General features: G+C 40.1%; 2 protein-coding genes across 7 annotated transcripts in view; one reads left to right on the forward strand and one right to left on the reverse strand.

The window, feature by feature from the left end:
- The window catches only part of LOC135108340 (serine-rich adhesin for platelets-like), a 105,058-nt gene that overhangs the window by 42,718 nt on the left and 48,498 nt on the right, over positions 1 to 13,842 (reverse strand). For 3 of the 4 annotated variants that reach the window (XR_010272214.1, XR_010272213.1, XM_064019222.1), the window contains exon 2: positions 7,786 to 7,899. Coding sequence is in view for 2 of the 4 variants with exons in the window: in XM_064019222.1 (XP_063875292.1) it covers positions 7,786 to 7,882 (97 nt within the window). In the remaining 2 variants the exon portion in view is untranslated. Of the gene's footprint in view, positions 1 to 7,785; positions 7,900 to 8,014; positions 12,840 to 13,842 lie in introns of those variants that run through there. The other variant, XM_064019221.1, reaches the window with a different exon arrangement.
- Positions 1 to 13,842, forward strand: part of LOC135108342 (uncharacterized) — a 151,711-nt gene that overhangs the window by 18,230 nt on the left and 119,639 nt on the right. The gene's annotated exons all lie outside the window — the stretch shown is intronic.

Below are 13,842 nucleotides of genomic sequence, written 5' to 3' on the forward strand. Positions count from 1 at the left end.
GTCCCTTGCTGCTCTATATTTTTCTCTCTTATATTACCAAGTGCAAACCCGCCTTACCATGACTATTTGCCTTGCCCTTTTCCTGTCCTTTCACCATTCGGACCCTTTTCCTCTTCTCCCCACTGTTCCTCCTCCTATTACTACTACTACTACTACTACTACTACTACTACCAATACCACCATCTTTCAGTCCCTGTGTCGAGTTGACTATTATTTCTCTTACTTTTTTCTATTCTTTAACCATTCCTATCTTTATCACCCCTCCTCCTCTTCCTCCTCCTCCTCCTATTACTACTACTACTACTACTACTACTACTACTACTACTACCACTACCAGGCGGACAAAAGGCAGAACACACAGTCTTATCGCCTCCAGCATTCATATCAGCCGTCCCTCGCAGTGCGGCCGGTTGTCTCTCGTCGTTACGGGTTCCTACCCTGTGTCACATTTCCTTGCACGGCTTTAAGTCAGGTTCAGTTTGCCCTCACCATTCGCTGCACAGACACACACACACACACACACACACACACACACACACACACACACACACACACACACACACAGGGGGCAAAGCACGCTGCCGGGTGTTGTTCGTGCAGATATTAAGCCCTGCTCTACTTTTGAACGTTACTGGGTCTTATCCTGCCTGATTTTAATAGGTTCTCTTATAAATTAATTTGGTGTTCCATTTTTTTTTTTATGGTTGTAGTGACAGTTTCATCGAAGTTTATTCATTAACAGTCGCAAAAGGCAAAACCCTCTCTGAAAAGACTACTAATCATCTCTGTGGCCTTTGGTAATAGTCCTTTATGAGAAGTCGAACAGAGGCAAGACTTGACTCGAGTTCCCGCACACTATACAGCGGAACTCAGCACACCCTTCTTGTCTCGTATTTAAGTTTGATATTTTAACTAGACGTTTTTTCTACGCTATGAGTCTACAACACTAGTATCTTTTGTTCCTGAAGGCTTGAATGACGGTCCGTGTTGTCAAAACGTTTCGGTGTCTAATCCTGACTATTTTTATCATGGGCTTTTCAATTGTAGCGTTAAACAAAATTTCTACATCATGAAAAGGAGAAACATCCATGAAAACCCGACTAATTATCTCTGTGGCCTTTAAATACAATCCTTAATAGAGAGTAGAGTAAAGAGTTTCACAATACGAGCACGGGGTTTATGCGTCTAACTCCCATGAGTGGAGGGCGTAAAGCGGCGCGCCCTGTGGACTAGTGGAGTGGGATCTCAATGTCTCAAAGTGGCGGAGCAATGTCCTGAAGTACGGCGCGGGGGTCACGATCGCCTTGGGACTGTCTCGTATTGGTAGTGAAATTTGGCGCGAGGATTCCCTAGACTTTCTGGCAGTGTTGTTGGGTGGGTGCTTCCTCCCTCCACACGCCACTCCCGTCACTGCTCATGCCTGTGGTCCAGCAGTTGTGTAAAAAATGGCGTAATGTGACCCATTCTGTTTATATTAGTCACGCTTAACGGTGCTTGAAATTATCCTTAACTCTCTGACTTCTACTTTGTACATCTTAATTACTAATCATCTTTAATTGTTTTATAGTCACCTCCAATGTTTTAAACTGTTTCAAAATTTTTTGTTTTCAATCCCTTGCTTTCTTGCACATATTTATAAAGATTTCATGCATAACTTCTGTTGCTGTTAACTGTTTCGTATCGCAGTGAAAGGGTTAACTATTCTATTGGGTTCCGTTACCATAAAACGATATTATGTATGTATGTATTCCATTGTGCTCCATTATCCTAAAACTACTTCTAAGTGTTTCATTTAGTTTCCTCAGTCTTAAAAATAACCTTAATCGTTTCATCGGATTTCATCAGCATAAAAAATAAAGTATTTCATTAATCCATTACCTTTAAATTATCTCTAAATATTCCACCAGGTTCTATTGTTTTACGTCAGCTTAAAAATATCACGTGTTCATTTTGTTCCGTTAGTGTACAAATGCCATCAGTGTTGCATGGGGCCCCATTGCTGTGAAGAACATCCTTTGGTGTCCTAGCGTGTTCCGTCAAGTTCACAATAAAGGAAACCGTTCAAGGCCGCCCCGTGTTCCTTCCCTATTCCAAACACGCGCCTCACAGCCGCCGCCTCGGGATACAACAGATACGTAGACACGTCCTGTTTTCTCTTCCTGAGGCGCCGCTCCTCCTTTGGGATGTCACTGTTATCTCACTGTTCCATCTCGCCGTGTAGGGGAGGACCCGTCAAGTGTCAGTTTAAAATCCAAACAATAACAGCACCTCCTCTTCCTCTTCTTTTCCCTTCTTATTTCGTCGTCGATTTTTTAGTCCTGCACAAACTTGACTCCATTATGTAGAAGTGCGCATGCTCTACTTTGGACTGACGTCATTAGGCTTGTCGTAAAGTAGTGTTGCTGATGTGCACTAAGAAGGCCACTTATTTTGAAACCGAGAGGGCTTTTTTAAGGATTATTTTCAAGGGTCAGAGGGTTAATACGGTTGTCATGGGTGCCTTTTCCTCATGAAAATACTCTTGAAAACATAAGTAGTTTCCACTGTAACCTCATAAATATAAATGAGTTAAGACGGCGAAACATCTGAGAATGCCGTCCATTCAAGGTTGCTGCGCAGGGTGTAAGGGAAACACTCCCAGTCATATACCCAACCCTCCCCTCACCACCACCACCACCACCACCACCACCACCATCCATTATTTTTCCTTGGTATCACCCCTATTGAATTATCTACTGACGAGAGAGAGAGAGAGAGAGAGAGAGAGAGAGAGAGAGAGAGAGAGAGAGAGAGAGAGAGAGAGAGAGAGAGAGAGAGAGAGAGAGAGAGAGAGAGAGAGAGAGAGAGACTGGTGCCCGGAGACAGACAAGAGCGACACATTCCCCACGAGCGGGCGCACGAAGAAAGATGTGCCACCATTCGTAGCTAAGCACCGACGCTGAGTGTTTACGCAGGATATAGTGAAGCTTTCCATCACGCAGGTACAGCAGCGACCCGCCTGAATTTTGTGCTTATAAATTGGCTTACATTTCACGTCGGGCAGCGGCAAGTTATTCCACTCTCTTGCAATAACTTTACTGAAGATATATTCATTCGCCACTATGCAGGAATAAATATCTGTTAACGCGCGCGCATGTCACTATTATCACTCCTCGCCCCGTCAGTGTTGAACGAGGGGAAGAATGGTGTTTCGCCGATAACCAATCCACGTATTACCGCAAGGTGTCACTGAAGGAATAAATATGTTATGTGTTATCGCTAAAATCTCTTCCTTTTATCACTCTTCGTTGATTCTGAATAAGACAAAGGAAGCGTGTTCATATTTCGACACAAACCAATCTTTTCTCACTATTGTACGGGAAGTTTGGTAATTTTTTGCAAGGTGTCAATGGAGGAATAAGTCTGTATGTATTATCGCTAAAATCGTGCCTTCATCATCCCTCACTAATTCTGAATGAGGTAACGAAAGCGTGTTTGTAATTCTTTTTTCTGAGGGGGACGTTTCGTAATCCTTTTGTTAGTTGACTGTGTGGAAATAATATATATATATGAATGCTTAAATTCAGCTTTTAATCGTTCCTCATTAGTTCTGAACAAGACAAAGGAAGATTTTTTAACACTTGCCAATCAAGATACTAGTGTGTGGGACGTTCAGTGTTTCTTTATTAGTTTCTTATGCGAGAGAAATAAATATGTATTATCCTTAAAATCCCGCGTTTATCACTCTTCATTAACTCACAGTAAGACAAAGGAAGTGTGTTCATGTTTCGACACCCACCAATCTTCTAATTACTGCGTGGGGACGTGATATATATATATATATATATATATATATATATATATATATATATATATATATATATATATATATATATATATATATATATATATATATATATATATATATATATGCGGTGTCAATAGAAAAATAAATATATACTATTACAAGTACGTGTTGCGACCACACACACACACACACACACACACACACACACACACACACACACACACACACACACACACACACACACACACACTTACAACTTCTCTTATCGCACTCGCAGCTGAGTAACCACGAGCGGAAGCTCACTCGTGATTGGCTGCGCTTGCAGGTGAGACACGCTTGCGGGAAGCCGCTCGTGATTGGCTGCGATCGCTGCCGAGCCACGCTGCAGGAACTCGCTCGTGATTGGCTGCGATCACAGCCCAGTTTGGTCGCCCGTGATTGGTTAATGCGCTTGCTCTGTGATCCTCACGCAGTTTATAAATATACTCGGCTTCTTTGAGTAAAGGCACTTGTTGGATTACCACCAGCTGTCTTACTTCTCCTCTGTCAGTAGCAGCCCTCGCTACACCATCACTATAAATTCCACGTTTACCACTCCTCATTAGTTCAGTGACAAAGGAGGAAAGTTCTTTTATCGACACTAGGCGATCAAGTTATTACTGTGCGGGTTATTAGTGTGTGGGGTCGGTTTTTACAATCATTCAGTAGTATTTTCTTTCCACGATGTATGTGTAGGAATAACATTAATGTTAAAATTAAAAGAATATTGCTCCTCATCAGAAGTGAATCAGAAAGAAGAAATTTTCTTACTTCACCAAAACCAATCCGCTTTCTATTGTGTGAGATGCCCGGCAACTATTTGCGTGGCGGCTGTTTTGAAATAAATGCTCGTCACTGTTGTGTAAGACAAAGGAGGGAAATAATGTTTTTGTTTCGACACAAACCAATCCACTTAACATTGCGTGAGGGGTTTGGTAACTTTCTGCGTGGCGTCCAAGAATAAAAAGATAACTACTGATGCTACGATGCTGGTTTAATCACTTTTCGTCACTGGTAAATAAGACAGAGAAGGAAAAAAATGTACTTGCTCTGACACAAACCGATCCACTTAACATTGCGTGGGATTTATAACTTTTTTTTTAGGTGTCGTGCATGAAGATATATTTAGCAATGCTGGAATTCTACCTCAATCACTTTTCGTCAGTGCTGAATGAGAGTAAGAAGAAAAAGCAAACTCATATTCCGACCCTAGCCAATCCACCAGTTAGTGCGTGGGACGTTCGGTAGCTTTCCGCGAGGCGTGCAGTAAGAAAAAAAGGTATTTACCAATGCTGGAATTCGAGCTTCATCACTTTTCGTCAGTGTTGCATGAGAATAAAAAAAAATAAAAAAAAACTCGAATTCCGACACTAACCAATCCACAAGTTACAGCGTGGGACGTTCGGTAGCTTTTTTTTTTTTTTGCGTGGTGTCAATTAAGAACAGATATTTACCAATGCTGCAATTCGAGCTTTATCACTTCTCGCGAGTCCTGAATAAGAGTAAGGAAAAAAAAAAAATTGATATTCCGACACAAACTATTCCACTTTTTACGGCGTGGGACGTTTGGTGACTTTTTGCATGGCGTCATTGTAGAAGTTTACCTTTTAACACGGAAGAGTGAGAAATTGATCACTCCTTATCAGTCATTGCCGAGTAAGAAGAGATAATGTTTTTTTTTTTTTTTGTTTCGACGCTAACTAATCCACTTACTGGTGTGTGGGATACTCGGTCAAGTTTCTGCGTCCGTCCGTCGTGCTAAGCCTGAATTGACTCCCTTCGCTCATATGGCCGTCCCGTTAACATCCAGGCATTGTACTAAATAACTTGCATGGGCATAGAAAGAAGAAAAGGGGAAAGCTGGTGCATTTTGTATCTTTTAGGGTAAATGATTAAATAGACTATAATACAAACATAAGCGTCTGGAAAAAAGAAAAAAGAAAAAGAGATGATCACGAATAAAAGCTATTTGGCAGTGAGTTAATTAATTTACAGTTTCTCTCTTCCCACAAACCTGCTTGACAGAACTGAACGACATAAAAAGACAACAGATATCTTCCCTATAAATTCCAGACAGAAAGAATAGCTACATATTGGCAATGAAAATAAGAAAAATAAAAACTCTAGTGTGAAGTGTTCCACCTCCCACCGAACTACTTGTCAGACCTGAAGGACGTGAGAACTGGATAGGTGTCTCTCAAATATTGGCAATGAAAGAAATAAGTAAAAAAAAATTTACTTGACCAAAAAACGTGGACGTGAAGAGATTTCTTAGAAGTAGAGAGAGAGAGAGAGAGAGAGAGAGAGAGAGAGAGAGAGAGAGAGAGAGAGAGAGAGAGAGAGAGAGAGAGAGAGAGAGAGAGAGAGAGAGAGAGAGAGAGAGAGAGAGAGATAGAGAATGCTGGGAACGAAGAGAGAACAACAAGAGATAAGTGAATAAAGAGGGTACGATTTGAAACGCAGTCAAGAGAGGGAGAAGGAAAAAGGAAGAGAAGGTATTGGGTGAGAAGGAGGAGGAGGAGGAGGAGGAGGAGGAGGAGGAGGAGGAGGAGGAGGAGGAGGAGGAGGAGGAGGAGGAGGAGGAGGAGGAGGAGGAGGAGGAGGAGCAACAGTATTGGCCTTTACTTCTAAGTTACTATACAAGACTCAATTATCGGATCAATACTGTTCTTCTTTCCTCTCTCTCTCTCTCTCTCTCTCTCTCTCTCTCTCTCTCTCTCTCTCTCTCTCTCTCTCTCTCTCTCTTTCTCTTTCTTTCTCTCTCTCTCTCTCTCTCTCTCTCTCTCTCTCTCTCTCTCTCTCTCTCTCTCTCTCTCTCTCTCTCGAAGAAGAAGAAGAAGAAGAAGAAGAAGAAGAAGAAGGAGAGGAAGAAGAAGAAGAAGAATAAACAATTTCCAATATCAATTATATAATCCTATTGCTTTCATCTCTCCTCGTTCTTGTCTTCCTCCTCTTCCTCCTCCTCCTCCTCTTCCTCCTCCTCCAACTTCTTCCCTACCTACTCCTTCATTTCTCCTCCATGATGTGTGATCAAAGAACCTATAAACATGAAAGACACACACACACACACACACACACACACACACACACACACACACACACACACACACACACACACACACACACACACACACACACAAACTATTTGCAGAGTGATTTTGAGAGAGAGAGAGAGAGAGAGAGAGAGAGAGAGAGAGAGAGAGAGAGAGAGAGAGAGAGAGAGAGAGAGAGAGAGAGAGAGAGAGAGAGAGAGAGAGAAATAGTAAATTGAAGGAGTGGCGGAGGAAGAGTCGGAAGCAAAGGAGGAGGAGGAGGAGGAATTGAGGTAAAAGGGCGCGTCCATTCCACTTGAGAGATTATTGGGCTTCCCTTGAGCAGTCCCGCGGTCAGAGAGAGAGAGAGAGAGAGAGAGAGAGAGAGAGAGAGAGAGAGAGAGAGAGAGAGAGAGAGAGAGAGAGAGATATGAACCCCAAAAAGGACTAGATACAGCACCAACCACACCCCATTTTCTCCCAACCACCACCACTTCCTCCCCCCACGAAGAAAAGAAGAAAAAAAGAAAAGAAAACGGGAAACACTCAGACAAATAGACAGGAAGACGAAGACAAAGAGCTCTGTAAAAAGTTAACGCAATAATACTCCTGTACTTTTCGAAGCTCGCCTTTCTTTCCCTCTTCCTCTCTCTCCCTCTCTCTTCCTCTCTCTATCCCTCACTCCGAGCCACAACAAAGGGAAGAGGAAAGGAGGCGAGACCAGCCACACGCACCCAAATTTCACGGTTACCTGAATACAAAACGGCAGCGAAGGATAAAAAAAAAAAGACATAAAAAAAGATGAGAAAAAGGAGGTCCATAACTGCAAGATGGAGAGTAAAAAGAGAGACACACTGCCTTGAATAACTGAGCATCGACGTAAGATATGGCCTAGAGGTGTAAGAGTAGGTTCATGGCAGGACTTACGGTACTTAATGTTATGGAGCGAGGAGGAAGAGGAGAAGCAGGTGGTGGTTTTGCTGTGGATGTGAAGAGTAGGAGTCACTGTCACTGCTGCTGCCATGATGCGTGGCGTTGAATCTGCAAGTCGAGTAGAAATGAAAAGTTAGGAATTAGAATGCTTTGATGTACAGATAATTAAAAGACAAGGAAAAAAAAGGGAGGCAGTATTAGTAAACGATAGAGTGATACGCACCTTTCATCAACAGTAGTGAGTCATGCTCCATATTCTGAAACATTTTGGGGTTTCAGAAGGACTATTTTCAAAGGCTATAGAGATGATAAATCGGATTTGTATGGGTGTTCTCTGATGAAGCTGGAATCTCGTTAAACAATCAATAAAATCATGAAAACACCATTGAAACCACTCAGTGATTTCTACACAAGTATTTTTTTTTTATAACATATCGAGAAAAGACGCTGAAATGTTTGGAAATACAATCTCAGAAAGGAATAGAAGAGAAATATTTATAAGATAAGACTATGCCAAGCGAAGAATGAAAGGTAGAAGGTAGGAAGCTCTGATGCACGAATAGGTAGAACAAATAAAGATCATGCAAATCTGAAGTGAAAGTTAGAAAGGTTCTGATGTGTAGACGATTAAAATTGAGGTAAATGTTGAACGTGAAAAATGAAAGGCAGAGATTTTGAAGTTTTCTTTGACGAGTATGTTAACAAAATGAAAATAACGTAAATGTGTAGTAAAAATAAGGAGTAAATGGTGAAATATAGGCTTTGATAAATCTGTATTAGTAAATAACATGGAGGGAAGTGTTAGAGGTAAAGAACGTAATGCGATAACTGGGAAACAGAAAGACAACAATGATGAGTAACCACAAAATTTGTAACGAAAACAAGTAAATGGTGGAAATTAGAAACCTGGTTTGCTATAGATAAAAGAAAATGCATAATGAAAAACTGTCAAGATACATTTTAGGAAGTTCTGATACGTGAGTAGATACAGAAAACGGAGACGATGAATAAACTTAAACATGAAACAAAAATAGGTAGTAAGAGGAAGGAATTAGAAGACTTTGCTATAGGAATAAGAAAAAAATAAAGGTAAATGTTGAAAATACAGAATAAATGACAGAAATTACGACGTTTTGGTATAGATGAAGAAAAAGAAGTAAAGATGTGAAGAAAAATGAAAGATGAAGGTAAAAACTGAAAGTAAAGACAGGGTGTGGAAACAAAAGTGAAAAAAAAAGAGGAATGGTATGAATTACGAGATTTTGATATAGTAAAGAGGAAAAGATAACTAATGAAAAAAAAAAATAAACGTAGGAGTTAGATTTTGTTACAGTAAGGAAAAACTAAGACGAAGTAAAAAGTCGAAAAAAAAGAAAATATACAGATAGAATGTGACTTTAATATTTGATAAAAAAAAATATAGAAATAAAAAAAATGATAAAAAAAACAAACAAAACTCTGGCAAATAGAAAAGTTGGAAAACACAGGGGATGAAAAAGAGCGATAAAACCAATAGCAATTAAATGGCTTTCATATAGATTGAAAAAAAAAGTTACAAAAACACTGAGTGAGAAATAAAAGTAAGGATTCAAAAAAAGGATGAGTAAAAATGACTATTTAAGAAAACTACGTATTTATATATTTATTTATTATTTTTTCCATGAAATGTGACGGTTGTGTGAAGAAAGGAAGAAAAGGGCAATACATTATGAAATATATCGATTACAAAATACCAAATACAAACGTGGATTGACCGGATAATTCTTAAAGTATGTGAATTGATCGGATAATTCTTAAAGTAAGTGAATTGACCGGATAATTCTTAAAGTGAATTGACCGGATAATTCTTAAAGTATGTAATGTGCATTAATGGATTTTTAAGATGTATTCTGCGGTGCGGAATTAAAGAGACCAACAAATGCCAACTAATTCATACCTTTATCAATACTTGTCCGATCACGCTCAAAAGTTTATAATTTTGTTCAGTGGCATCGTTTCCGTACAATCAGCAGTTTCAGAGTAATTTCATTAATTAACTTATCATTTCCTCACTGTTAATTCAAGTCATCTCCTCTTTATAATCAATAAACTTGACGATACAAGATACATGTAGTCAACACTGCATAGAAGGTCGTAATCAGGAGTCCAGAAACCTACAATCATTTCCACTATCCTGTACTTCCTTTAGTCTCAAATCTTCTGATCCACTGAAAACCTCCTAGCAACAACAGACAGTTTAACAGATTTCTAATAGATTGAAAGACTATACGAGAGAAAACGCTGAGCACTGTGGGAGCGAGTGTGGCCCGTTGCTGGACTAGTGGTTCTGTCCTTGTTGCTCCCCGCCCTCCCTCAGACAAATGAATGTCAAGGAATTAAGGAGGATTGAGTCTTCTTGGTCCCTCGAGAAACACGATCCTTTGTGGCTCCTTCGATATCTTGTCTTTATTATCATTATTATTATTATTATTATTATTATTATTATTATTATTAGTAGTAGTAGTAGTAGTAGTAGTAGTAGTTGTAGTAGTATCATCATCGTCATAATCACCATCGTCATCCTTTTTACTACAGGAAACACAAAAGAGTCCAGATATGACGAAGAAGTTACGTTCACACACACACACACACACACACACACACACACACACAAAAGACAAGACAATAACATAAAAGTTCAATAAAAACAAAGATAGGAAAACAACAGGTAAATTCAAAGCTGACTCAAAAGTGTTCTGACCTAAATAAAAAAAAATAAAAAAATGAATGACAGATGTAAAGCCCGTATCATTCCGGACGAGTCTGCGGCACACCTGTCATTTCACCTGTAGAATATTCCGGCCACGGTCAGAGTCCAATTTCAAGGCGTCACGACCTGGGTACATATTAAGAAACGCTTTGTTCTCACACCGGGGGCATCACTTTAAGCCGCGGAGATGATTAGCCAGGTGCTCAATGGTCTTACTCCATTGATGGTGTAGAATCCTCATTAACCGTCTCACAGCTAAGCATTTTTTCCATTATCACCTACACCATATTAGATTAATCTTAGTAATGCCGTAGACTATAAAAGACGAAATTAATCTCTATTCCCTCTTCCTGCCGTTCTGAATGCTAAGAAAAAACAATCAGCACTAATAAGACTACACCATCATTACCTTAATAAAAAAAATAAATAAATACCTTGAATAACTTCCACAAGAGCCCGTTAAAAAAATGGCAAGATAAGACCCCGAAATAAGTGATAATACGATCCCTGCGTAAGTTGCGCCACTCCTTGCTCCCGTATCGTAGGAACACACCTAGAGCGGCAACGTCACACGCGGTAAAATCACGCAACATACTTCGCGTTTAACAGTGAACACTCAGGCACACACTGAAGAATACTGATTGGTGAGAGAAGCGGTTCAAAGAGACTGGTTGTACAACACTTTAGGGAAAAAAGCAGAAAGGCCAGACTGAGGTGGTTTGGCCAATACACAGATCAGAAATGAGTAGTACGTGGCAGAGAAGTGAAACAAGGAGACAGTGCAGGACTTGTCTCGATGGCAAGCAGGTACTGAGTCTCCTTCCTTTCATCTTCATAGTCGGGAGAGAAAGTAGCCTTCAAGTGAATGACAGTATCGTTAAGAAATTCAAAGCAGTGGAACAACTCCATAGATTCACTTACATGGATATTGATACAGTGAAATGACACACGCACAGACACACACACACACACACACACACACACACACACACACACACCGAAACATGCTTCACGCCAACACCATACCAACCAGCCCGGAGGAAGCAAGGAAAACTAAATGCAACGTTTATGGACTCAGTGAAGAAAGGGTGATAGGATAAACAGAACTTCAAAGAGATAGAGAGGTAGACTAAATTGAAGGTTTATGGATGCATTGAAGGAAGGGATAACAAATACAGGGTAAACAGAATAACACTAAAAGCAAAGTTTATGGATGCAGTGAAGGAAGAGATGAGGGTGATGAGATAAACAGAAGACGCAGAAGACGTGAAGTGGAGACGAGTGATCCGCTGTGGCGACCCCTGGCGGACGCAGCCGAAGTAAGACGTTGTGATACAGATTAGTTGAGAGGATGAGGTGTCCGGTAATCTAAAAAAAAAAAAAAAAAAGCGGAGGGGAGGGAGGAGAGGGAGAGTGGAAAGGCGAGACGGAAAGAGGAGGAAAGGCTAAACGATACTAAAGGTTTGGACGGATGAGGGGTACGTGAGAGAGAGAGAGAGAGAGAGAGAGAGAGAGAGAGAGAGAGAGAGAGAGAGAGAGAGAGAGAGAGAGAGAGAGAGAGAGAGAGAGAGAGAGAGAGAGAGAGAGAGAGAGAATTAAAAAAAATAATAACATTGCGTTGGACGATAAACTTTTAAAATGACAGGAATGAAAAATATGAAACTGACGCTTATCTGATATTAAAAAATTCTCGCACATTATAAAATCATTAAAACGATAAAAAAAGTAATAAAACACACCGGAGGCTGGAAATTCAAAATGACATTAATGGAAATATGAAAGACCTGCTTTTATTATGATATTCTAAAATTTTTCGTACATTAGAGGTACAAAATATTAGAAAAATAAAGGTTCTATACCACCAGAGCGGCGCCCCCCCACCACACACACACACACACACACACACACACACACACACACGAGAGGAGACTATAGCGGTGTACAAAAATCGTTTATACTTTTTTTTCTTTTTTTCTGATCAGCTCGTCAACGCGTCCGTCCAGTTGCTGTCTAGCGTTGATGAAAATGCCGTCAGTGAACACTTTTGAGTCAATACGTCAGGCGTGTTCAGCTCAGAGTGTCGCCTCCTGTACCTGTCTGCCCCTCCACCCTTGTCTCGGGTCTTGTGAAATTGGTCCCTTGAAAGTTACTGACAACAAGAACAGCAGCACTAATAACGATGCTGACAAGAAAGATAAAAAGGAGGAGAAAAAGAATGAGAATAAAAATAATAAGATTTTGTATTCCATAGTCATGAAAAATACTACAAAGAAATTGATTCCAACGTTTCACCATCTAATTTAATATATCAAATACGTAGATAATAATAATAATAATAATAAATAATAATAATAAGAAGAAGAAGAAGAACGAAGGGAAAGAAGAGCAACAACAACAATTAAAAGATCATTATCATTATCATCATCATCAACAACAACAACAACATAAACAGCAACAAAAGTAATCCCAAGATTCATAAGAAGACGACCTAAAATAACGGTGACAAACAGCTCAAAATTCTTTCCCCCACGACTTCATTTTCCTCCCAAAGAATAGAAAAAAAAAAAAGATATTGCCTGTTATAATTAGATTTCCTCTTTTTTCTTATCGATTTGTTTACTTCACCTATTTTTTCGTTAATGTTTCGTAAGTTTTATAGAAAGTGTGGAACTATTATGATCCTTACTACTATTACTATTACTACTGCTACAACAACAACTACTACTACTACCACTACTTCCACCACCACCACCACCACTACTACTACTACTACTACAACTACTATTACTATCACCACCACCACCACCACCTAGCCCTGTCGTGTCACTCCTCCTCTACATTTCAATCAGTCCACGCTTCCCTCCTTCACGCACACACGCACGCACGCACACCATCTTTCTAACTAAGCTAAATAAAAGAAGAAAAAAAAAAAGAGCGGACTAATTTAATCTCATCCGGTTACAACCATTAATCTTTCTACACCTCTCCTTTCCCTCCCCTTACCCCACCCCTCCCACACCACTCTCTCCCTCTCCCGCACTCTCTTCTCCCTTTCCGAAAAAAAAGGAGAGTAAAAAAATGAGGAAAACATTTTAACTCCGGGATTTTACAGCAATAATTTTATCCCAGGAGCAAAAGGTGTCGCTTGAGTTTTGAAATATCGCAGGTCGAGGCCACTCACTTCCTGTACGAGACTCAATGGTGGCGGCGGGGATCATCGTACATCTGGAAGGAAACTATCGTACATGCGTGGGAGGCGAGATTTCTTTTAATGATTATCGCACAACTGGACCATCTGCTAT

This window comes from Scylla paramamosain, chromosome 17 (genome assembly GCF_035594125.1).
Source record: "Scylla paramamosain isolate STU-SP2022 chromosome 17, ASM3559412v1, whole genome shotgun sequence".
In the NCBI taxonomy this organism is placed as follows: domain Eukaryota; kingdom Metazoa; phylum Arthropoda; class Malacostraca; order Decapoda; family Portunidae; genus Scylla; species Scylla paramamosain.